The sequence below is a fragment of the Meles meles genome, chromosome 11 (assembly GCF_922984935.1).
Source record: "Meles meles chromosome 11, mMelMel3.1 paternal haplotype, whole genome shotgun sequence".
Lineage (NCBI taxonomy): Eukaryota > Metazoa > Chordata > Mammalia > Carnivora > Mustelidae > Meles > Meles meles.
Window position 1 is genome coordinate 92205799 of NC_060076.1, and position 26324 is coordinate 92232122.

The following is a 26324-nucleotide window of genomic DNA, read 5'->3' on the forward strand; positions in this document are numbered from 1 at the left end:
TATGTCAACTAACAACTGTATTTCTTCAAATAGTATCTGCTAATAGGCTATGTTGTAGGCTAAGCACATGTCATAAATATGTCTTACTTTTCTTCATTTGCACTGGATATTTAAGCCGTTCTAGCAAGCAGCGTGGGACTGTGGGGTTTAGCATTGTGTTGGGGGTTAATGCTTTGAAAAGAGGGGTTTCCGTGATCAAGTAGATTAAATGCTGGTTGATATGTGCTTTGGACAGTACTTTCCCCCCCACTCTCTTCCACAGGGGTAATGGACCTCCCAAAGAAGGAAAAAAGCATCAGAATAGCTCGTTTCATTGTATTCACACTAAAAATATTATTGATTTGCTGCTAGGGAGTAGAAATAATGGATACAAACTGGTCTATGGTAGATTTGGGGAGGCATTTTTTAATCCCCCAAAGAATTGTAGTGGTTTTTAAATTCATCTGTGAAAACTAATCAATAAAAAGTGGCTTTAGCCGTTGGCCAACTACAGAGGGGGAAAAAAGGAATCCTTTTCAAAACCTAAAAAGAAAAGCACAGTTTTAAGGATTTCACATCTGATTTAACATCTAAAAAAAAACCCCCAATGATAATACCCCACTTTGTATAGCCAGACAGCACTCCATTTTAGTAGACTTTAGTGGTCTTTATAACGATTTATGAATCACTTCATGAATTCCTGGCTGACTCATCTGGGTGACTATAGTATCTACTTATACTTCCCTTCTGTCTCACAAAAGAGACACTTGGACTCAGTTCAATCCAGATTTGTCCCCGAATGAATCACAGCACGTTACTGGGGGAACTGCAAATTGAATTCTGCTTCTGAGACAATCAAGACCAGCTTTTAGTAATGAAGAAACAGCCGCTGGGAAGTGTGGGTAATTGCAACACTGTCCATCTGGGCAGGACCAAGGCCCGCCAAGAGCTGCATGTCCGTCCGAGGGTTCTGTTCCAAACCAGTCAAAGAGCTGAATCCATCTCCTGCGAGGGCTTAGTGCTGCGTTCTCCTCCTCAGTATTGACTATGAATAATTTCTCACGTTTGGCCAGACCAAGACTCAAACCTGACTGCCCGAGCCTCCACAGACCACGACAAAATGAGGGCTGTGAACTGGCTGTAGGTGAAAGGACCACCAAGGTCTTTCACAGAAGACTCATGTGTATATTATGATGAGCGAGTGCTTGTGGGAAAGAGGACAGCGTGTTCTGGAGGACACCTTCTGCACTTGGGTATAGGGGGTCGGTTCTAAGGCCAGAAAACAAAGTCACCAATGCCCCCAAGGCAGAGTGGATTTTTTCTGGGATAGACTGAAATAGGGCAGAGAGCATCACAATCTCTCCCTCCCTGTGGGAATGAAAAGGGAGGGGAGAGGACACCCAGGATATGTCAGAGAAATGAATTATGCAGGACACATTTAACCGAGAGCTGGGATTTTTTGGAATATCTTGACTGCAGAATTGGCTGTGACTCTGTTGTTTGTCTATTTCAGAATCTGATGTGATGGGGAGAAAGGGAAGGAAAGTCTGATTCTGCCAAATCCTCTTTACAAAAAAATCACCAACCAGAAGAGAATTTATCCAGAGTGGTCTTAGACATTTGATGTCAAAAATTCTGCTATAAAAAAGAAAACCTGCTGAATGAGATCATCCTTTGGGCAGCTCTGAGCAGGTCAGAGCAAGAGGATTAACTCATGGTCCTGTGGCAAAGAGAAGACTGTCTTGTTCAGGACGGTGTTAGGCAGAGAGTTCGGTCTGCTTTGCAACGGAGTGGATCAGATGAAAGCAAAACATTCAGAAGTGAGTGTAATGAGAAAGCCAGATGGGAAATGAGGGGGAAGAGTGTTGTTTTTGTCGAAACATGAGAAAGGAAGGCACAGGTATATAAAAAATGGCCCTTTCCATGTCTTTCTCGTGGTCTCAAACTGTGAACATGAGCCTCTTGACAACATTGGAAGAATGTTTAGAATTAACTTTAGATGCAGGACTCCTGCCGAGTACGGCCCGACCCCTTTGGAAACCACTGCCAAATGAGAGCTTAAAAGTCAATATAATCCATGAATTTGAAAGAAACTAGCTGGTGCTGGCTTGATCAGTAATACCATGCTGTTTGTGTGGAGTTTTTTTTTTTTTTTTTTTCATTTCAGGATGTCAGGTTACTATTGTAGTAACCACAAGGGAATTTTCTGTACCTTCCCTTGAATACAAGGCTCAATATTTGATTAGAGAAATGAATTGGAGGAAACCACATTTACTAAAAAGTTCACAATCAGAGAAGGGCTCTTGGCTCTTCTAGATGGAAAGAGCATCAAATCCTTGGATGTCTGCTACCATTTTGTATCTCCAGCTCCTTAGCCAGCGCCAGGCAAACACAAGTATTTAATACATGTGGGTCATTGCTGTTGAGGAATTACTCTGTTGAACAGACCACAGGCTCTAAAGACTTCGCTCCCAACCAGGTGCCAGCGTTTGTGTCCAGGTGGATGGAACCTTTGCCCAGTTAACGCCCAGCTAATTCAAGTCCACTTGGAGACTACATTTGTCCAGAGGCCACAGTTTCTGTTTCTGAGGGGAAAGCATCTTATTCAAGAGAATGATTCCAAGCACTAACTCTGGGGAAGATGATCAAAACCTAGAAAACTGTTTCTCCTTGCAACTAAACAGAAAAGCAACCAAAGACTATATTTCAGAAAAAGGAGCGAAAAAACTTAGTCTTGTGGTTTCTGCTCACTTAGGTGGTCTCACCACCACCAGCAGGCAGACGGGTTTTTTTTGCCTGCGAAAAGATACACAATTCCTTCACAGCCCTATCCCCCAAGCGCTTCCCACCCAAGAGGGCAAAGGATAAAGTTGATTTCTAGCTCACCCTAGAAAGGTCTACGGGCTTTCACTTTGGGAATTCCATCTCCATTTGACCTATTGTTTCAGAGAAAGCCTCAGGAAAGGAATACACAGATACAACCGAATCACGTAATGGCTTAGTTTGAACTCCACGTTGCTACATGCTAACGCAGTAAAGTGGAGGCCGCAAGAAAAGGAATTCTATTTTACCTCAAGCCTTCCTTGTTATTGTCATGACTCACTTTCCTGACTGAAAGTCCAAGGGGACTAAAAAAACATCATCTCGGGCTTTGCATGAGGTAGATTTGTTTGGAATGTGGGAATAAAATAAAGATGGCTGATTTGGCATTCAGAGGTGAAATGAATGAGACCTCTTCAAAATGAAGAACCGCCGTACTTCAAAATTAAATATACATGGAAAACAATCTGCTGTGAAGGGATATTTGGACCATGAGTCAAGCTGCTTGTCTGGAGGAGTGACACACGTACACTCACGTCGACGTCTCTTGCTTTGTCCTGAGGTGACACAGAGGACAATGTGCAGAGAGAAGAGCAGCAACTCCTGCTCAGGGTTACTGTGACTTTCCCCAGAAACCATAAAGGAATCATACTTGTAGTCCTCCTCACTGCCCAAGCGCTGAGGGGGTCGGAGCCGCAAGCATGGCGCAGCCTCTGCTCTGAGGGAGCTCTGGTTCAGTGGATTGTGAGCAGGTCAGCAAGGACACGGCGTAATCTCAGGGACTACTCTATCTTCGAAGAGAAACAGAGTAGAGTTTCGGAAGAGAGTGGGGTTCGCGGGCTAGGGGAGGGTTTAGGGGAAGTGGTCAAGAAAGGCCTTTCTGAAGAGGTAACATTGGAGCGGACACCAGAAGTGAAGGCACAAGTCACGTAAAGTTCTGGTGAAGGTGCCTTTCAGGTTTCAGGAATAGCAGGTACAAAGGGCCCAAGGCAAGACGAGCTGGTGTTTTCCAGGAATAGTAAGAAAACCAGTGTGGCCAGAGCGGAATAAGCAGGAGGAGCGGCGGTGAGGGTGTGACTATGGCCAGACCTTCCAGGGCTCCTACAAAAAGGAGTTTGGACTTGACTCCAAGCATGCTGGGGGAGGGGTGTGAGCAGAAATCCTCAGAGACTCCATTTACATTTTAAAGGACCCCTCTTGTGGGAGGGAGCCCTGGCCTTGTGTGTGCTAACAGGATGGGGGTCCACAGCTGGATGTGGGGGTCAGTTAGGAGCCCACGTAGTTGAGATGGGGGGGCACAGTGGTGGACTCTGCTTGGAGAAATGAAGCCGACTGTGTGTGAGGGTAGAGCTAACAGGACTTACAGATATTAATGAGATGCGGGAATGCCTGAGAGGAGGAGGAATCAAAGTTGACTACGGTTTTTGTTTTGTTTTGGACTTTTTTTTTTACTACGTTTTTTAAGTTCTTAGTAGTAAGTTAACATAGCCATGTAGGCTTAGCTTTTTATTTTCCTCCATTATCAAGAAACAAACTGGACTCTGAAAACTATGCTCATAAAAGTTCTGGAGACAACACAGACATTAGAGACAGATCAGAGACAAAGCAGAGAAGACTAGAAAAACCAATTCAGCAATGTCTTCTTTTTTTTTTCCCCAATAGAGCTATTCACAATCACTAGGTAGGTAAGAAGAAAGGAGCAAATATAACCAATTGCCCTGTATGTGTGCTAAGAGGACTAGATCAGGGGAGAATTTTTTTTTTTTTTTAAAGATTTTATTTATTTGAGAGACAATGAGCATGAGTGGCAGGGCAGAGGAAAAACAGGCTCCCCACTGAACAGGGAGCCCCTGCGGGGCTCGATTCCAGGACTCCAAGATCATGACCTGAGCTGAGGGCAGCTGCTTACCCCGCGGAGCTGCCCAGAAGTCCCTGAGGGCGGCATACTTAAGAAGCTGTTAGTAAAGTGAGGATCTCTATGAGAACTTTCATTCCACAGGCCAATAACCCAACTGATTTATCCCCTGCCGCAAGGGAGAGAGCATGGCTGTGGTCACGGATCAGCACTGAAGAAGCTTTAAGACTTGTGTGCTAGTCTGCCCTGGAATAAACCTGGAGAAGCACCAGAAACTTTCCACAGATACGAAGAAAAAAAATAGAATAAGGACCCCAAACTTTCCCAGTCTAAGACTCAATGTTGTAACCTCCATTTTCAAGGGTGGGACATTGGGATTTTCTTCTCTTCTCTTCTCTGCTCACAGCATTGACATTGGGAACAATGTTCATCAGATTCAGAGATTCTCACATGAAGTGTGTGTGTGTGTGTGTGTGTGTGTGTGTGTGTGTGTGTGTTTCTGTTGCAGGCAGACTTTGAACACCACGTCTCTCAACCCTGAATGTCTGCGGAAGTCATTTTCCTACCGAGAAACTGACCCCTTCGTGGGAAGCTGAGTGATAACTGTTTTCCAGAGAGAAAGTGCTGCAGCCCCAAGAGAAAGGATGGTGCTCACAGTCACGCGGCCCGGGGTGAGCATGACATCAATGGTCTGTCAGAGGACGATGCAGAGGTCAACACGCAGGCTGAAGAAATGGCTATCTGAGCCTGTGTTTGTCGTTCAGCTCTGGCTTTTCTCAGGTATTTCGATGCTCAAGATCGATGAGCTTTATTTTGGGGCCAGTGCTCATCAGTTGTCCGGAAAGTCAGGTGTCTTTCTGTCTGTGTGGGAGAGTCTCTGGGACACATGTCAGGGAAGGGCTTAGAGCAGTGCTCACTAGGTGGGTCACGACAACAGTACGACCCACGGCAACGTGGATACCTCTAAATGACACCAGATCTTCTCCCGCAGAACACGAGTGCGGCCAACTTCCCGATGATGTCAGAGCTCTCTAACACAGAGCTGATTTTTTTTTTTGGACACTTAGTGACTCTTCAAAATCCTCTAATATAGGTCACTATTACATAAAACACAAGCTTGGATTTGTAAGGGGCAAAACTGGCATTTCCAATTGTATTAAAAAAGAAAATAATATAAAACCCACGCAGCCCGGCTGGTCTAGAGTGTACAAAGGACAGCCTTTGTCTCTTGAGGACCACACAGCCCATTTGTCTGTTCTTTGTCATTTCTTCTTCTGTTGGGCGTAGAATGTGTTCTGAACTCTTGCTGGGTGGATAACACGGGGAGGCCTTTGGAATGTACGCCAGAGCCCTCAGGGTGCCCTTCCTGGCCAAAGACGCAAATCCCTGTGCTCAAGAGAAAGCCTGATTTCCTGAAGGCGGCTGATGAGGCCCCGCCCCCAGGCACACGCAGAGCCCAGCCCCTGCTGCCTCCCCCTCCTTCCAGCTCTTGGGTACACCCACGGTGCTTGGCTGGGTCTGACGGACTTTCAGGGAGATGTTTCTTCCTCTATTCCTCCCACCTCCCTGGTTTGGGGGTAAATTTCTGGGCCTTTCAGTGAGCCCCGCAGCCTCCTCTCCCATCCCTGCATAAGAGCCTACGTTATGATGGCCTGTTGGCCACTGTCTCTCCTCAGCCCGCACACCTTGAGAGGACAGTTCTGTCAGCCTTGCTGACCGCTGCGTCCTCAGGGTATCGCCTGACACCCAAACTCCAGCTGTCTTAGCAACTCAGTAAATGGATGTCGCCCAAGCTGGGGTATGTTTTGATAAACTTCACTATTTTATGTGCTGCTTATGTTTTTAGCCATTAATGCACATCTACTAGGAGATTAAGAAGGGAGAGGAGAGGAAGACTATGTTGTGTGCGCACGCGCGCGTGTGTGTGTAAGCCAAAAGCTGAGTGGGTGAAGAGCACAATATCCCTGTTTGCTGAGAAAGTCCCAGGGAAGGAAGGACAGCAAAGCAGCCGGCCTAGTTTTGAGCTGTTCAGGTGCTATCGATGCGAATGGAGAAGGATGGGGGAGTACTAGGTTTCTAGTTTGGACAATCACAGGAAAGCAACGTAGGGAACGCCCACAACAGATTGGGGGCGGGGTCCTGGCACTGTGAGTGTGTGTGTGTGTGTGTGTGTGTGTGTGTGTACGTACATATGTATTAGAGCAATTACGTGTTGTAGCAAAGTGTGAAGTTTACATAAGATGGCTTGAACTTCGAGAACTGAGTCTCCCACCATCTAGACCAATGAATCGGGGGGACCACTCTCTTCTGGGAACCTCCCAGCCGGACAGTGGGAGCTGGCAATGGCCTCCTGTGTCTTAGGCATTCCCGCACTGGTCCTTCTCCCCGTCAAGCCCTCTCTAGCACTGTGAAATACCACACACGCATTCTGGAGGTTATAAGGCAAGTTTTAAGTTCCTGCCCTCAGAAAACTAGTGATTCAGTTAGCAAGATGATATCTGGGAAATGATAAATAAATAAAACAGATGATAAGAACCAAGAAACAAAATAGGGGAACTTGTCTCTGCGAGCTCTAAGATGCAAGACGGCTTTCTGGGTTGAGAACTAATCCAAGCTCCAGCCTGGGCCATGTTTAGTCAAGAATAGGACAAAAATGGAAGGTCCGGATTGTCTTTCTAGGTAGAAAAAGATCCCGAAATAAATAAGAAGCAGAAATAAACAAAGTCAGTGAGCAGGCCGGTTTGACAAGAGTTGGAGAACAGTGCAGAATTCCAAAGAAGTTAAATAGAAAACAGTTGCTATCCTTAACCCCTTAGCATCCAGAAAAGCTACAACATGTTTCTAGGTCTGAATGAGAAAATGCTCTCAGTATAGACCAGTCCCGGTTATCCAAAGGCCCAGAAAGACTGTGTGTGGGGGTATATATACCTATCTATCTAGAATCCTAGCAATGTCACATCTGATATGCACAAAAAACAGTACAGCTTCTCAATGCTTGATATGGACTCAAGAAACTGACATTCCTTTTTTGGTTAAGGTATTTTGTTTGACTACTTTCTCAAAAATAATTGTCCCTAACATTCTCTGCTGTTGATTCCTGTCCTAGATTGTGTATGCCTCGAGGAGGCCACATCCGTCCCCCATTTTCAGTGTCTTCTGGCTCAGAGATGGGGCCCATCGAAGCCCTTCATGAGTCGCCCGAGGTGGTCCATCCACAAGTCTCCTTGAGCTCTGCACCCCGTTCTGTGGCCATCTGTGGAATGGAGAGAGGCAGCTGCCATGCTCTCGGGCAAGCGGAGCAACGCAGATCCAGGGGACTTTTCTAGGGATTGTAAGATTTCTCCATCTCAAAAAGGGATTTACAGCAATATGTTCGTTTTCTCGGCTCTAACAGACATGCTATGAAACCCAGTGAACTGACATTTCTAAAGACTCTGGGTTCCTCTTATGGGAAGCCACTGTCATAAAGGATCCCTGGCTCGTTCCACATGACATCGTGAAACACCACTTCCCATAATAAGTTTAAATCAACATTAGGTGACATGGTGTGGTGCTGTGTAAATCACCGAAATGATGTGTCATTCAGGTAATATTTCCAAAATAAAAATGGAGCCTCATCAAATTGAGAGAACTTGCATTTCCTTTAACACGGCCAGGATCAAAGAACCTGATGCTAACTGGGTAGACGTAGTGGACCTTTCCTGACTTCTGACAGTGACTCAGCCCATTTTATTAACAAGCTAAAACTAAGTAAATGATGAATCAGTGCCCGCAAAGCAGGAAAAAGTGCGTTTCCCACTAAAAATCGCAAAGTGTGATAAACCTATTTCCGTTAAGAAAACTGCTGGAGTTTTTACTGGGGGATTTCCCAGGCAAACAGAGGCAAAGATATACAAACCAAAAGCGGAAGGTAAGCACATTTCCTCGTAGTGTTTTTAATGCGGCACACTAATGCCAACACAGTGCATAATTCAGGGCTGTTTCATGCCACCTTCTCCCCAAACCTGATCGGAAGAGATAACCTTCCATTGACTTGCCCAGTCCAGCTGGGCTGGCAAAGGAATGGGCCACATGCCTGGTGGGGAGAGGACAGCACAGGGCAAAGCCACAGGCATGAGCAGGTCCATTTCATCACCGGGCCATGTCACATCCCGTGACCTTCCTCCCCTTGTCCTCCCCTTTTAACCTTCCACGATGACCTACATTGTCAACCACTGTCACCACTTAACGACACCCTCTGGCTTCTAAACCTCAGTCTCTCGGCCTGGCCGAGGTTGCCTGCCTGCAGGCTATGCCACATTCGAGGTGCTTCGCCTGTGTGGTTCATCTACTCTTAATTCCCCACAGGGTGCAAGCAGAAGCTCAGAGGAGTAAAGGATCACCCCATCCTCTGCGTGAGCCTCCTGATGAGAAGGAATGTGTCTGTTGGAGAGGAAAAGAGCAGGCAAGTCCCAGCTCTGACATACCCTGCAAAATAAATGTTGAGTCTTTAGAAATTGTCAATGTCATGAAAGATGATGATGATGATGACGGTAGTGGTGGTGGTGGCGGTAACTTTTTAAAAACTGGGAAACTTCATCAGATTCAAGAAGACTACCAAGAAATGAGAACTGGTATCTTATTAAATCCTGGATCAAAAGAAAGGAGAGGAAAGGAAAGGAAAGGAGAGGAAAGGAGAGGAAAGGAAAGGAAAGGAAAGGAAAGGAAAGGAGAAGGAAACTAGCTATAAGGAGCATTAATTATACAGTCGAGGAAATTTCGGTATTGACTGCGTGTTAGATAATGCTTTATTGATGTTAAATTTCCGGAGCATGATAATTACATTGTGATTATGCAGGAGAATGTCCTTCTTAGGCGATCCTTCTCAAAGTAATTAGGGCTAAAGCTCAATGATATTCACAACAATCTCTCAGAGTGTTCGGAAACAACGGGAAACAAAGGCTCTCTCAAGTCGGGAAGAGGGAGAAAGAGAAGGGAAAACAGCAACAGGGGGTGAACGAGGATGTGGGGTGTATGGGTGTTCACTGTATTATTCTTGTAGTTTTTTTATACGTTACAAGCTTCCAAAGATGGAATTGAAAAAAAATTAAAATTGTAAGCTAAGATAAAATGTTAAAAACACACAAACCCAAGCAGCAGGAGCGCCCGAGGAACTCATTCAAACATTCAACAACCACCGGAGCTGCGTTTTGAACGTTGGGTGTGTGGGGGGTGGTTCTTAACACAGTCAAAGCTAAAGTCTTTTTCTATCTTTATTCCTTTAATGGGTGTGTGCAAAAAGGAAACATGCAGATTGCTTAATTGCTTAATACTCTTGTAAACAGAGTATTAATGAGTGTTAATAAGAAGATGGATGAAGGAGAGGCTCAAGTGAGAGCTTCTTAGCTTCTCGACCTTGTGGTGACCTTCACGACCTCGTGGAGTACGATTCTCAGCCAGGCAGAAGGAAACGAGAGGATGATTAGCCCATGGCTAATGTCACTTAAAACCGGGCTCCAAAGTTAATAAAACGTTAAAATGAACAAGCTCATCTCAACCTTAAGAAATACGTCAGATAACAGACAGGACTGTCCGCCCCGAGTGTCCGTGAACTTAGGAGATGGTTACCACTTGCCCTGACAGAGCATGGGGGAGGAGGCTAGGAGTGGCTGCACTTGGCCACGTAGGCAGAATGGTTGTGGGCGGTCTAAGGTCTTCTGATCCATATTCTGATGGACCGTTAGACACATTTACATGGATGGTTTATAGCTACCTACAACCCCAACCCTAAAATCCACGTATTACCATTCTTTCTCTCCCGCTCTTCCTCCTACTAAACACTCCCTTTGCTTCCATTAATGACACACTTTTCCATCCAGTCTAGAGTTGCAACTCCCAAATGAATTTGGCCCTTCCTCTTCACTCCATAAAACATTAATAATGAGCCATTCTCCTACATAACAACCCTTCACCCTAGTTCAGGTCCTCATACTACTCCCAAGGACTCCTACAATAACCTCTGTTTCGTTCTCCCTACCGCCTGCTCCCAGCCTCGATGACTCTGCCATCTTGTCGCCTGAGTCCCTTCTCTATAATGACAATCTGATGTGTCTCTCTCCTCATACATGGGGTATATGGTTCCACATATGGAACCACAAGTGTTTCTTCACTTTTGGTAAGAGGTAAATCCCTTGGGATAAAATACATGGTTCCACACAAGCCAACCCACTCTTACCTGACATCATCAGTCCTGTCCACTCTGGGTGACGGCACCTGAGCTTACTGGAACCTCCTTCCATGCGTGTCCTTGTCCCTCTTATGTCTTGTATGTGTCCCTCTGGCTGCCTTGGATGCTGCTCCCCATTTATCCATCTGGGGAGTCTTAACCTTCCTTCCATGCCTAGATCACTCTTTCTTCCCCTCACTCCCTGAGGCAGAATTAGGGACATCCTTCCCAGGCTCCTGTGGCATCTTGGTTACATCATTTATCCAAACAGCATCACTATCTTTTTTTATACATCTGTCTATCCTCATCCACTAAATCCTAAGGACGGCACTGTGGTTTAATAATCTTGACATCTCTAGCACCTGGAGCAGCGTCTGACATGTAGTACTCAAAAAATTTATTAAATGAACAGATGTACTAATAAGTAAAGAAGAGGCATAAGTAAAAACAATATGGTTTATCAAACTTAAAAACCATATATATATATGTATATATATATATGTGTGTGTATATATATATATATATAATATACACATTTTTTTTAACTTATTTAAATACTCATTTAAGACCAACACCAGTGAAACCAGATTGCTGGTTGAAATTCAAGATTGAAAACCTTCCTTCCTGCTGCCCAACTCAACCCATTCTCATGTCCTAGGACTCCAGGATCGCACAGGGGTCCCCACAAGCCCTTTTTTCCCTGTGGGTGTCTGGGAGCAACCCCTACATAGGTCAGTTCAAGCCTGCAACAGGTGAGGCAGAGAGGAAAAGGAGCCACATGCTGTCCACACCACCGGACGGTTGGGCAATCCAAAGCCAGACCGAAATGTCCAGATTTAAAACTTCTCCCCCAAAAACTCTCTATGAGGGTGGTATCAATGTACAGTGGTTGGCGAACAGCCCCTGGCGGGTCACCCACACAAAATCCTGTGCCCTCTTACGCTATACTCTCAAGCAGATATCGATCTCGGTGCCGGAGGTGCCATTTGCATCTGGAAAGCTTTTCTGGCTCTGGGGACACTGCCTTCCAGCTGAGTCACCAGAACAAACTGCGGGGAGGTGGCAAGATGGGAATTCGGACAGGTTTTCCCAGCATCAGACACTTCGGCTGGCGGCCAGCGTGTCTTCTCAGCATTTCCCCGGGGAAAGTAAGACAGATAATGAAATATCTGAGCCACGTGCTTTGTTGTGTGTACTTTCAACATGTCACCTTTGGATAACTCGGCCCAGCCGATGGATTATTAATCAAATTCAGCAACAGTCAAAAGACTTCCTTGCGCCAGGAAGTTGAGCGGCGACACCTATGACAAGAGAGACAGATGGCCTTACCTCTCGGCCCCCGCGTCCACAGCTGCGAGAGGAGGTAACTGGGAGGCGGGGTTGTGGGGGCTCCCCTGCACGTTCTGTCCCGGAGAAGGGTGGCCGACGGCATGTGGGGGAGGCACGGCCCCGGCAGCTGCTCCGCTTCGGCTTGAGTGGTTGCTGGAGAAGATGGAGGCTGCAATAAGGGAGGACAGGTGTCAGACCGCACGGGCTTTTCTCCCTGGAGGCTGACAGCAAGGGTGCTTTAGGGGTCGTCTGTGGTTCTCCTGGTGGCTTTGGGGGAACAGTGCTTCACTCAGTGGATGTACACAGCTTTTGTTTTCAGGGTGGTACGGGTTCCTGGGCTCCTGTGCCTTTCGGGCTGCTCGCCCCCCACCGACACTCATAGTCTGGCTCGTCCCTGCCTGCACACCATACAGTTAGTCAACCGTGTCGTGTCTGCATCTGGGCGAGGGTCTCAGGGTTAGCACTGCTCAGTCACGGAGACACTGCTGACCCCGAAGGGCATAACACGGGCCGTCTGCCTCTTCTCCTGGCTGCAGCGAGCATCACCGGGTCACGCTGGCTCCTTCCCTGTCGTGGCTAAATCAGGGTAATGAGACTATCGTCTCCTGGTCCTCGTACCAGTGTAGGAGCCGACACCCTCTGAACCTCAGGGTCTAACTGAGCCCGGCCGTTTCCCTGATGGCATGATGGATGGACACACTCCGTCTCCATCAATGATGACTCCACGCCCGGCACCACAGAACATGAAAAGGGGCCCCAAACACAGCTCCGGACTCCCCCCCACACACACATGCACGGTTTCTATTACAACAGAGTGAGTTAGAGCCGCACTCGTAGGGGCAGCCTAGCCTTTGAGAACTGTACGTGACCTCAAACTTAAATATGTGCCCATTTAGATCAGCTAATTGGTACAATGTCACAAAAGAGACGGGGCTTGTCACTTTCCGAGTCTATCACTATCAGAGAGGCTCTCAGTGTCCGGGACCGACTCAGCACACGCCTCATTATGCTGCAATCACAGCAGCAGCGTCACGCCGACTCTCTTCAACTTCCCTCCCTGTACGAAGCGGCGCCGAGCTTTATACCCATCTCTGCTCTTTTTGAACTTACTCTACTGATGTCAAAGAATAAATGGATCTAAAAAAAAAAAAATAAAAGGCATCAGGTTCAGGATTAAGAAGAAGCAGCCACATAATCAAAGAGACTGGAGGGTTTAAAAGTTCAGGGAGCGCTGCTTTTAGACCAGTCCCACTCTCTCCAACCTCTCCCGGAGAGCACGGATACCCTACATGACCCAGCCCCCCAAAGCTTCATCCGACAGAACAAGAGTTCAAGTACTTAAAGGAACATGTGAGGAAGCAGAATTACCATCTTCCCGCTCAAAAGCTACTGACAAGGATGTGCTCTGATGTGAAGGGTTTATTTCGGGTAAGTTGGCGCGGTGTCAGGTTAACTCTTGTCCTCGGAAGCCCGTGTTCTCCACGGCCCTCCGAGACCTGCAGAAGCGGTGAGACTAGAAAGTGCTTACTCGCACAAAAAGGCACCGCGGGCCGTCGGGGCGAGGGGGGTCAGGCTCCAGAAAAGTTGCACGTTTGCACACTGACTAGCATCACCTTATGAATCACTATCCCCATTTGTGCTCAGCTCACTCGGGCAACCGCAATTCTGCCTGTATCCCAGATAGTAATTTTACCACGGGGAGAGGGCTGTTTGGATTGACTGCGGTGGTAGTTTCAATGCTGGTGTTTGTCAGCGTGGAGCTGGCTATTTTAGACATGATTCCAGAAACTAATGGAATAATAAGAGGTCACAGAGAACTGTGGAAAAGTGGCTCTTTTTCTTTCTGCCTTAGTGCAGAAACGTGAGCTCTCCTTTTTATCCTATTGTAGTTGCCGAATGCACCCCTCGCTTGCTTGCCCCTGGAGGTATTTTTGCACATGTGTGTGTGTGTGTGTGTGTGTGTGTGTTTGTTCCTCACAAGGGAACCACTGCCTCTGTTGTGTCCTTCCCCATGGGCAACAGGGACTCTCTGGTGTGTGCGCTCTAAGATCTACTCTATGGTTCAGTAGAAAATGGGGTATTTCCCAGGGGTCTCCATGAGCTGTACCGGCTACATTTTTGCATTAGCTGCAGGAAAATACCGGGTAGGGAAATCGAGCATTGTTCGCAGTCTGTCGTGCCCTGAAAAGCTGAAAAGCCTGGTTAAGGGCCTCTCCTTCATCCTATTTAATTAGTAGCCGGGACCAACCGTCTGCCATCTCTCCAGTCCTCCATCCGTCCGTCTGTCCTCTAACCGTTATTTTTTTAACACAGTATTTATTAAGTGCCTAATACCTGCTAGCCGCTCCAGTCCCCGCCCTTGGGGAGGCTGCAGTCTAGTGGGGCACACAGATCTCTAGACACTCATTCTATCAAATTCCAAATCTGCCAGGAGACACCATCCAGTGGCGTCCTGAGTGTTTTAACACCCCGTCTCATCTGTGGCCCCACACTGTGCCCTCAGCTCTGGTCAAGTCGGACAGCCAGGCACGCGGCCACCACAGCAGTGGACCCCGTGCTTCCGACAGCAACGTCCTCTACCTTCCTCTACTCACTTGAATCTTTCTGCTCTGTGTGGTCACCTATGTTCTCTGACTCCTCTCTCGGCAGCCAGCTACTCCACAAGTATCCACGGAGGACGTACTGTGTGGCCGATGCTGAGCAAGGTCCTGGGATAGACGAGGGAACAAGATGCCCCTGGTGCTTACTCTCCCCTGCAGCATCATTCATGTTTGGTGGAGTAAAGAAGGATGGACACAATCTAAAAGCCAACAGAGACCGTCTTGGGCCCAATGAGTAGGAAAGGAACAGAAAGGAACATTTATCTACCAAATCCTCTTCCTTATTGGTCAAAGGTGACCCCATCTAGGGTGGTACTTCTCCCACACAAGTAGGTAGGTATAGCCAGCGGCTAAGGTTCCCACAGATGCCCAATACCTGGGCATCAAAGAAGCCTGAGGGCAGAAAGCCAGAGATCCATGGTACAGGGGAGGGGAAGGGCTTCTGAGTTATAGTTGCTGCCATATATGATGGTTACCAGAGCAACGGCTGCTGGGAGGACTAGGTAGCAGAGAGGCTATGAGGTGGGCCGTAAGAGGTGTATGGTACAGGGAAGAAGTCTCTGGAACCTGCCCTCCAGCTGCGCTGAGGTCAAGTGCTGCCTGCCCTACAGTCAAACCCACAACAGCAGCCCTTTCTTCCACTACTAAAGCTGGTGGATGGCACTGAAACCAGCAGTGACTCTGTGACTGGGGACCCCAAGAGGATAAGAAAGGATGGGTGTTAGGGCCCAATTCAAAGTCTGAATTTATAAAATATACAGAATAGTTTCTTACGTTGCCTGAAAGAAATCACCTGTGTGCAAAATGGAACCCAGGACTTGCCTCTGTTTTCCAAGAATGGGATGAGAAGCACAGGATGAAACCTCTCCTGGTGAGGTCACCTACTAGAAACTCATAGTTCAGTGTCTACATAAAGGACTTCGCATGCAGTCCTGGGCAACACTCCTGCTTGTGGGTGTTGCCTGCAGCCCTTAAAACCACCAGAGACTTAGATGAAATAAAAACAGAGCCTGGTGTCCCAACATTCATCCAACCCCATGTCACATACTCTTGTGCTATAATGGACAAAACTCTGGCATGAGAGAACTGGGGCTTGGAAGGGTTGCCCTTGGCCTCAACCTGAGATCCACATTTCTCAGGGACTGTCCCTGTGGCACAGGAAATGCCTCTCCTGCCTACACTGACTTCTAGGAATTTCCGGCTGTATCAGTCATACATCCAGGATTCCATCTTCGTGTAGTCTAAGAATATCCATTCATTCATTCATCCATCCATTCATCCATTCATTCATTCATTCAAACATAATTTTCCAGCTCCTACTCCACATGAAGCAGGTTCTGGTCTCAATGTTTGAAGTCAAGTCTCCGCTGACTTCACCCAGAATGCCCAACACAACACATGCTTCCAGACCAACGCTCGAGCTTTGCCGAGTGATTTTTTTAACCCCCAGAAGAAAATCTCCACATCAGAGTGCAACGGTAAGGTCATTTACAAAAAGGAAACATTTCCTTCCACACACACTCAACCGAAGTGGCGTACAACAAGGCCTGTCAATCAAAGCATAGGGAAAGAAACGGATCCCTCTAGAATCAGAGCAATATTAACAAAATCGTTGTGATCAAATCAACCGGTGCACACAGGCTGCCCACAGGGGTGGCCTTCATTGTCTGATGTCACCCCAGGGGTTCGTGCCGTTTTCGAGGCTGGAAGAGAGCTTTTAGGTGAACCTCCAGACGGCGCTGATGACTGGCAGCTGGAACAACTGATTAGGCATGGCCGAGGAACATATTGGAAATTCTTATTGCTTTTGTGATTAAGAGATGGTGGACTCCCCAGGGAAATAAAAGCCTGGTCTTGAGATGGATTCGTGAGCCCTGCCTTCAGCGGAGGACAGGGAGCTGGCCTCCCTGACACTTCGGGTTTCGTCTCTGGAGCACAGCTCACTGCAGTCCCCCACCCTGCTCCTGCAGGGGGAGGTGTGAGTAACTCAGCGGGGCTTTATAGTTTCAACAGAGCAGTACGGGCTGGTCTGTGTGGTCCCCAGAGGCCAGCTCTCCAGCTCCCAGGACCAGGACATTTGACGCTTGAACCTTTAACTCGCTCAGGCTAATCTGGGTTAATAAACGGCTCTCTATCCAAATGAAAACAATCAATGTACCTTTCTAGGGGTATAGACGAGATACCCAGCGACACTTCAGCTGTCGGGTACTCACCGTATGAATGGAGGCAGGCGAGGAGTGTTCCCAAGAAGAACCTACCTGTTTCAGGCCCTCTCCCAAGGTCAGAGAAGGCTACCCTGGTCACTGCTTGGCGACTACTGTCTCATCACTCTAGAGGACAGGGTGGAGGACCTCCCTCGTCAGGTGAGGGATATGGAAAAAGCCAACTAGAGGGCATACGCCGGTTGAAAGCAGGATGGGCAGTTAGAGTAGTGCTTTCCAAGTTTTTCCTTGCAAACTGACCACCAGGAACAGATACTGATTCTGAGTCACCAGGTCTTAGAGGCAGGGAGTGCTGAACTTCTGAGCTTGTATCCAACTTCCCCAAGTCCTCTGGGCTGCTGAGGCTACCGATCTGGGGATCGCACCTGGAGCCGCAGGTGCTGGGCCGTTTCACAGGTGCATTTCATCTTCTTGCTGCCCTCTACCTCAGGACCAAGTGAACATTTATTGAGTAATTTGCAGACCTTTCTTCAGTTTACTGATGAGGAACCTGAAGCCTCATTGGGCTCCTGAAGCCTCACTGGGCTCCTGATGAGGGTACCTGGTCTGGGTCCTGTGGCTGGTAAGCAGTTGGGCTGGGACCCAAACCCAGGAAGACAAATGGCAGATCCCATGCCCTTAAGCAGCCTGCTATATTGCCTCTTGGACACAGGGCAGATTCAAGAGAAGGCCTGAGAGTGGACACTGCACACTCCATTTGCAAAGACCGGGGTCCCGAGGCATTCGTCCCTCACACACACGATGCATATGGCGAGCTTCAGCTACCCAAAATCTGGTTAGAATGCCAAAAGCATATTCCCATTTCCATGCCTGTTCGTCCTAGAAACCCTGAGGTGACCTCAGCACGGCTGAGAGAAATTTTCCAGCTCTGAAAATTAACTCAGGCAACAAGTTAACGAAATTATTTGGTTTGGAAAACAAACAGCTGGGAGGAAATGTGTTTTTTCCCAAATAAAGATTTCAGATGCTTGTCAGAGACATATCGATCTCCTGGTGGGAAGGAAGGAAAGCAGGGAGGGGGTATCCGTGAGCAAGCAGACATACACACCTGTTCCGCAAGTGACCACAGTGTGGTGGGCTGAAAGGCTACCGCCTCCGTCAGTCACACACAAAGCCAAGATTCACTGTGCAGATCGAGTGTGTCTGAGCATGGACGTCACACGTGCATTTGGCATCTTTCACAATTGCTTAAAAGGCCGTGGCCATTGTAGTGGGCCTGCTCTCTTAGGAGAAGGGGAACGAGTTTTCCCCGTGGACTGTGAACTCACTGACAGTGAGTGCTGGGGTAACGTCGGGACCCTGAGAAATGGTGGGGAGTGCCTGGCAGCTGGTACGCGGGAGGAGGTGGGGGTTCAGCTCTCATCCTTCCCGCAGTGTTTCAGGGTCTGGGCACAGAGGGTGCGGCTAAGCAGTGAAGCCAGGCTCCGTTGGCTTCCACAGAGATATTAAAAAGAATTAGATTTCTGTGTGAATGGAAATGGTGAGGTTGACCTTGTGTCTGCCTCCCGTCTCCGTGCCCCTGCGCACCCCGCCTAGGAGGAATCTGAAACTGGGGAAGGAGTTAAGAAACGTGAACTCTGGGCGCCTGGGTGGCTTAGTTGGTTGAGCAACTGCCTTCGGCTCAGATCATGATCCTGGAGTCCCGGGATCGAGTCCCACATCAGGCTCCCTGCTCGCGCATGGAGTCTGCTTCTCCTGCTGACCTCTCTCCTCTCATGCTCTCTCTCTCTCAAATAAATAAATAAAATCTTAAAAAAAAAAAAAAGAAAGAAAGAAACATGAACTCCTCTGGCCTCACTGGAAGTTGGGCACCCGAGCGAGACCGTCATCAGGTCGGTTGTTCGGAGAACGAAGCGTGTACAGTGGGAGTGAGACGGAGCTCGGTGTGAGTCCGAGTTTTACCAGCTCCCAGCAGTGTGTCTTGGGTAAGTCACTTAACCTAAGCTCAGTTTCTTCATCTTAAATAAGGAGACTACCTCGCAGTGTGATGAGAAGATCGTATAATACATGAAAACACGCAGCACAGTGCCTGGACCACAATTTAGTGGTGATAAACCACAGTCACTGTTCTTTACCTATTTCTAATTATTCTCACCAACAGGATATAAAACCCAGGCTTAGTTTGCTCCAAAACGGTCAGCCCCCCACCCGAGTCTGGCCTCCTACCTAGAGATGCACATACATGTAACTTGGGGACTGGGCTTGCTTTAAAATGCGGACGCGCGTGTAGTCACGCTCTCTGATAGTAAGCACTGTTTGCTCAGTCTTTCTAATGCAAGTTGCTGTAGAGTGTGGAGGGTCCATGAAAGAATCCTCACAGGTTTAAAACGTCCCGTTGTTTTACAGGGGTAATATGCACCTCTGAGTTATAACCCACACCGCCGTTGCTTTCAGTTTAAAAAACATCACCATCATTTTCATGCGCAACTGCGCCTCCTTAAGGAGTGAAAACGGGCTGTTACTAGAATGTCAACACAATTGTCCCTCTTGAAGCTCAGTTTATCTTGAAGTATTTTTTACATTTTCAGCCCTTCGTTTTATTTGTTTCTCCAAGAGCCCGAAGATGCGCGGCGGTTAGTTTTCAGAATTAAAAAAAAAAAACCCTTCCCTGCCATCATCGTGAAGGACTCGGCCAGCGCTGGGGGGCGACGGGAGGTTTGCTCCCCAACAGTGGAAATCGGGGCCACGGTACTTTCTGGGGTTTTCGCGTTTCACACACGGAGAACAATTAAATTGCGCTGCTGTTCAAGGAAAAATGCTCTCATGGCCCAAATGCACAAACCAGGGAGAAGTTCCAGCACAGGAAAGGCCCCATCCACTAGAGAAGGGCAGAGATGCAGCAGATACTCCTGGCCTGGTTGCTGGTGCTCCCAGGCTCCTGTGGGCACCCCCCCCCGCCCCCAACTGGAGAGAGGCAGCATCCCACATTCCAGCCAGCATTAGGGAATGGGGAGGCTGCTGAAGGGTTCCCAGAGTCATCTCTCTAATCTTACTCTCCTCCTGGAGGCATGAATAATTTTAATATTGCCAGTCCCTAAAATTCTATTCTTCCCGTCTGTCTTTTTTTCCTCCTCCCTTTTTGCGGTGTGGATTATCCAGCAGTACTGATAAGAGGATAATGAAACAATCCCTTCTCAACCGGCTCGGCGGCTGTCAGAATAAAATGACACCATCCGTACATCCTTGACACGCTACCCCAAGCTAATTGATGGCAAACGATGGTAACCGTCACCTGTGCACTAAGACAAAGAAAACATACTCGTGTCACCTGATGGGAGAGCTACCTGGCAACCGATGAACAAATGTATTAGAAAGACGTTCTATTACGGTAAGAGAGGGTACATCTCCGAAGAACATGCCTATTAACTTTGAGCTTGAGAGCATTGCTGTTCACTGGGGAACAGAAATAAATAAGGTAAAATGAGAATTTATTGATGTCTGGACAGTTACATGAATATTCAGGTTCTCTTACAAATAGATATTCCCACATGAGCTCCAGACTTCCGTGCAGGTTGCCCAATTACACCTCCACATCAGGCAGCTGGATTTACAGCCAGGGAAGAAGTTATTAGTATTTGGAAGAGGACTCATGCTTGCATGCCTTTCTGGGATGCACTGTGATACAGCTAGCAGATGATGGCTGATGTCATCCACGTAGATGCCAAAGGTTACCGTCAGACACTCTGAAATACCAGGTATAATTAACTGCGTGGAGCGGAAGCTCCTGAAACAGCTGCGTTTCAGAACAAAGACATTTTGTTACGAGTAGAATGGCGTCATCTGGCAGCTCGCTCAACTTCTCTGGGACCAACATTTCATGCAGCCCCTCTCAGGTCTTCCCACACAATGCCTGACTTATCTAACCTCAAATCTCATACCTTATCTTTCTTCCTTCACCTCCCAACCCACTTACTCAAGGAGAGTTCGTTACAAAGCCGGTCAGGAGGGTGACAGGAACAAAGAGGACCCTGCCAGAAGCCCAGTACTGCCACTGTGTGTTATGTTATCCCACACGTAGAGCAGGGCGGGAGGGCGGAAAGAGAGACAAAGATGGCGCAGGTGGGGACGACCTTTCCGGGAAGCTCCTGCAGGAATGCTCCTCATCTCCACTTCTGGAATGAAGTCTGGTTTGGCCGCAAAAACCAGTTTTAGTTAAAAATACTGGTTCCTCCAGGTCCCCGTTTCCCAATCCTTAGATACCTCCTGCCTGTACCTTCGTGACCACAAAAGAGGTGTCCTCACTTTCAGATGCTACAAGACAACCCCACCTACTCGACTTCCATGTGATTATTTCTTCTTCCTCTTCCCCTTTTCCCCTCTCCTATTGCTCTTCCCCCTCCTCCTCCTCTTCCTTCTCTCCTTCTCCTTCTGCTTTTAAAGTAGGCCCTTGGGCACCTGGGTAGCTCACTTTGTTAAGCAACTGCCTTGGGCTCAGGTCATGATCCTGGAGTCCTGGTCAAGTCCCACATCGGGCTCCTCGCTGAGCATGGAGTCTGCTTCTCCCCTGACTCTTTCTCCCTCAAATAAATAAAATCTTAAAAAAAAAAAAAAAAAGCAGGCTCCTTGCCCAGCCTGGGGCTTGAACTCACCACTGAGAGATGGAAAGCTGCACGCTCTACCCACTGAGCCAACCAGGCGCCCTTCCATGCGATTTTTGAAATCATTTCACAGAGGAGACGTCTTGGAAACAGACATGGAACACATACAGCCAATCCAATTTTTAATGCAATGTTCTTCCGGCCAACCCAACAGTTGATTTATCAACTCTGAGCTCTCCCGAGAGACGTCTCTCCCTTTCCCTACTCAGTGAAACAGCCCCTGTGGGGAATTGTGCTATTAGCGGGGAGCCAAAGTCTGCACTGACCCCTGGCTCTGGGCAAAGCTGCCCAGATGATGAAGGTGGACTTACTGGGACCCCGGAGGAGCCCCTGTCCTCTTTATTCCGTACTTTGCCACATAGTGGAGGATTTTCTTACTTTGCCTTCAGGTGCCTAGGGTTGCCTCTTAGTTTACTCTCAGGAGAGTTAAGCTCTGAGAAGTCATTCACATGTTATCATGAATTGTGCCCATTTACAACCTTTCTTAAGGAGTTTAAAAGCTCTCGGGGCGCCTGGGTGGCTCAGTGAATTAAGCCGCTGCCTTCGGCTCAGGTCATGATCTCAGGGTCCTGGGATCGAGCCCCGCGTCGGGCTCTCTGCTCTGCGGGAGCCTGCTTCCTCCTCTCTCTCTGCCTGCCTCTCTGCCTACTTGTGATCTCTCTCTGTCAAATAAATAAAATAAAATCTTAAAAAAAAAATAAAAGCTTTCCTCCACCTGTGGGATGAAAGGTTCAGTCGTCAGTTGCATGAATTTCAAGCACCCTTATTGTTGGGTAGAAAGTACATTTTAGCATTCTCCCTATGCTCAATCTTTTACAATTTTGCTTTTCTCCTGGGCATTAGTGGGTATGTCTACAAAGGGCCTGAATCTCAAAAAACATAATCCTTGATAGTCAAGGGTTTAAGCCTCTTCTTAGGAAAAATAGACCTTAGCAGAATTAAACCGTGGCCGTTCTCTGTGCTATCCCTGCCAGCCCTGGGCTCAGCATAACCAGAACGGAGTCTGCCTGACTTCTGGCAGCTTCTTCCTGAGAGGCAGCCACATCAGTGAGGGCTCGTCTCCCACCGCGGCACGAGGCCGCCTCTGCAGATATCCACTGACAGTGTGAAGACTTTCACGGTAATAGTTCCATCTGGGAGTCACGACATTTGGGCTTCCATAAACTATGGGAGGGAAGACGGGGTGCTGTGCTACAGGTGGTTTAATAAGAGGTTTGGATCCCTTCAATGGTAACAGCTGTGCTGGGACCTGTTTTAAATACTGGGCCTTATAAAAATCCTTGCAAACCCAAGGGCTAGAAGACTACTAAAGTATTTGCTAAATCTAAAATGCAATGGGGAGGGGCACCTGGGTGGCTCAGTTGGTTAGGCGACTGCCTTCGGCTCAGGTCATGATCCTGGAGTCCCAGGGTTGAGTCCCGCGTCGGGCTCCCTGCTCGGCAGGGAGTCTGCTTCTCCCACTGATCTTTCTCCACTCATGCTCTCTCTCTCTCTCATTTTCTCTCTCTCAAATAAATAAATAAAATCTTAAAAAAAAATAAAATGCTATGGGGATCAAAGAGACTGTATGTACTGGCAGACCTTTATCTTATTTTTTAAAGATTTATTTATTATTGGGGAGAGGGTAAAGGACGGGGGGGAGGGTCTCAAGCAGAGTCCCTGCCTGGCACTGAGTCGGACCTGGGACTCGATCCCATAACCCCAAGATTATGACCGGAGCCGAAACCAGGAATCGGATGTTCAGCTGACTGAGCCACCCAGGCGCCCCCGTATCGACAGACTCTTGAAACACAATGTGATCAAATACACGGAAGCCACAAGTTTTCTTGATTTCACTCAGTCATCGATTAACATCTCAGATATTAGTAGAAGGCAGCAGTTGGCAAACCTGTTCTGTAAATGGCCAGATACTAAGTATTTTAGGCATTGCTAGCAAAAGGCAATGTCCTCAATTCCTTGAACAACTGTTCTCACCCCAAAACACCTTAAAAACATCTTTCACTCTCAGGCCATCAAAAACAGGAGGCAGGCAGGCCATATGCAGCCCAGGGTATCCTAAATTATCTGTTGTAAGTCACTACTAAGAGTCATATAGGAAATATGGAGTCGTGTGTGGACTATGGAGATATTTTTGAATTACAGAAACTAAATTTGAGGTGAGCAAATGGTCAAGAATACTTTTCTAGACACCCAAGAGTTTATTTTGAGATCAAGTGCATGGCCTGGACAGTCTATTTATGAAGTGATGTCAGAAGGGACCAAGGCTTTGCCTCAGCAGGGCTGACCAGGGATGGTTTAAAACTGTGTAGGGTGAGGCCATTGGTCCTACTTCTTCCTTTCTCCACCCAAGTCCCTGCTGATTAGACCCTCTTTTCACCCAAGCCCCTTGGCACTCTGTGTGAGCAGCCCACGTGAATCCAAAATGTCGGGTTCACAGATCTGAAAATGGGTCTGAGAAGAGCGGAGTTCTGAGTTCACTTCTTGACTTGAATTCTCAGAAGGAACACGTGATCTCAGGACAGTGACTTCTGAGCCCCAAGTGGCAGCTCCCAGCACTAAAAGGAAGGCAGAGAAGGGGTTCCAGTCTCTGTCACAGACACAGACTGGGTCTGGGGGCGGTTCTGTAAGTGTTTAAGCACAGAGGAAGGAAAAGAGAAAGGAGCCCCGGCTGCAGGGAGTGCACTCAGCTCTCCTGCGCCGTCTCCCTTCATTCCCGAGTTGGTCCTCGGAGCTCTTCTTACCACCGATTCATGGAAGAGAAATAAGCTCCCCAGAGCCGAGAGCCAGAACTGGAGCTCAGACCGAGTGCCACATCCTTCCTGCCATTGCACACTACCTCTAAAAGAAACACAAATAAACGGAAAAAAACTATCTTTGAATTAAAAAAACCAATTCTTCTCAAGACACAGTTTGATGTTGTGATTCTAGGAGCATTGCCGTCCAGGTGACGTGTTTCTAATTTCCACTGGTTTTTCGTTAGAGACCTCCAGGGCATTTCCTTGACCTAGAAATGCTACATGAACAACTAAATGTGCTGATCAAATCACCGCTTGTTCAGGCTTCTGTGCGGTCCCCATTTCTCGCAGGGGCGTGATGGCTGATTTCAGGCACCTGTTCCCTCTCTCCTTCACAAACTGTAGCAGACATTGTCCTGACATTTGGATAAAAGAAACAACAATAACTAACAGATGCTGAACACTTGCTGGGTGCTGAGGACGACTGCAAATGCTCTGCACGGCACTGAACCCGGCAACTGACCTCAGGGAGAGAGAACTGAATTTGAGCTGGAGAAGAAGGCACATTCCCTCCCACCTATTAAAGTCCCATCTGAGCACACGACGGCCACCCAGGCGGTCAGAGGTATTGTCTAAAACAGGGCGACAACAGCACCTAAGAGAATACTCAACACGGATTTGTACAGTTCCCACCCCAAACGGCCTCAGAACTGCACAACTAGGGACCCTACATCATTACCAGCCACACAACGTGTTCAGGGGCGGCTGACGCATTACAGCTTTGATTTCTCAGAAGAGGGGACATGCATCCCCGTGGGCCAGAGGGAGAACCAAGTTCCTCCACATGCCGAGGACTGTCATTCCCTTTTCCTCTGGAGAGTGAACACACAGCCCCTCGGAGAAGGGGGAAGAGGACTCTCACGGACTCCCCGGGGGAGGCTGCGGTGAAGACAGCGGGTCCACAGCCTCCTGGGGGTGTGGGGCGTGTTCGCAGCGCTGCTGCCGGAGCAGATGCCGGACACGAGCCGCTGAATTCACGGAGAGAGACCAGGACTGGAGCTGAAGGGGGGGACCAGGCGGCTGTCAGGAAACTGTCAGGAAACTGTCAGGAAAGCCAGTGCAGCCGCCACACTTCCTAGGAAAAGGGGTTACGATGCTGAGGGGAAGCTGAACCTTCTGAGGCATCGGTGCCACCCAGTAAGGAGGCCTTGCTGCCGGAAGCCGTGGTCAGGCCCCCGAGAGGGACAGGCCCCCCTCCAATGCTCCAGAAGACGTGCCAGACGCCAGCCCCCGCCACTGGAATGAATCAGGTCCACGGTGCCCTCTTCAGCCAGTGCCTGCGGCATGCTTTCCTTTCCCCATTAAGAGTAAAACACGACAAACACTATCCGAGCTAATTCCGTCATGTCCTTCACTTCTGAGTTTTACGCTACTCACATTTATTTCCAGGGCGAAGATAAGCATCAAGAAAATGAACTTTCACTGCGTGAACGACAAGCACTCTGAAAACGCCCACTTCCCTTTTTCCTTCGTTCTTCACGGGAAAGACACATCTACCTCTTCCTCCCTTTCCTTGGAAGGTCACTTCAGTCGAAGCAGAAGGTCAGGACTCTGGACCCAGAAGTCTGGCCCATAACCTCCTAATCGCAGAACAATCGCAAAACAATTAGCTCCTCATTCCAGAAATTCTATCCTGAATTCTCTGTCTTGCCACCTGTTTCTCAAGACCTGCGTGTGGCCTACTTCGAAGTATGTGCAGCCCTTCTCACACCTGTCCAAATGCCAGCAAAATAACACACCAGGAGAACAGAAGAAATAACAGTGCAAAGACGACCACAACTTTTCTCAACGGGTATAAAGCTACAACCGATCCAGCTTCACTACTTTCTTCTCCTCCACGAGGTGTGGAACTATTTTTGCTCATCCACAGAAAAATATTTTTACGGCAAAAACCTGTACATATTATAAAACTGAATAATGC

The 26324-nt window shown here is 48.0% G+C and overlaps 1 protein-coding gene across 2 annotated transcripts in view; it reads right to left on the reverse strand.

Annotated features, from left to right (window-relative positions):
• The window catches only part of GLIS3 (GLIS family zinc finger 3), a 504385-nt gene that overhangs the window by 34935 nt on the left and 443126 nt on the right, over positions 1-26324 (reverse strand). For both annotated transcript variants that reach the window (XM_046023585.1, XM_046023584.1), the window contains exon 8: positions 12189-12357. In XM_046023585.1, the coding sequence (XP_045879541.1) occupies positions 12189-12357 (169 nt within the window). The remainder of the gene's footprint in view (positions 1-12188; positions 12358-26324) is intronic.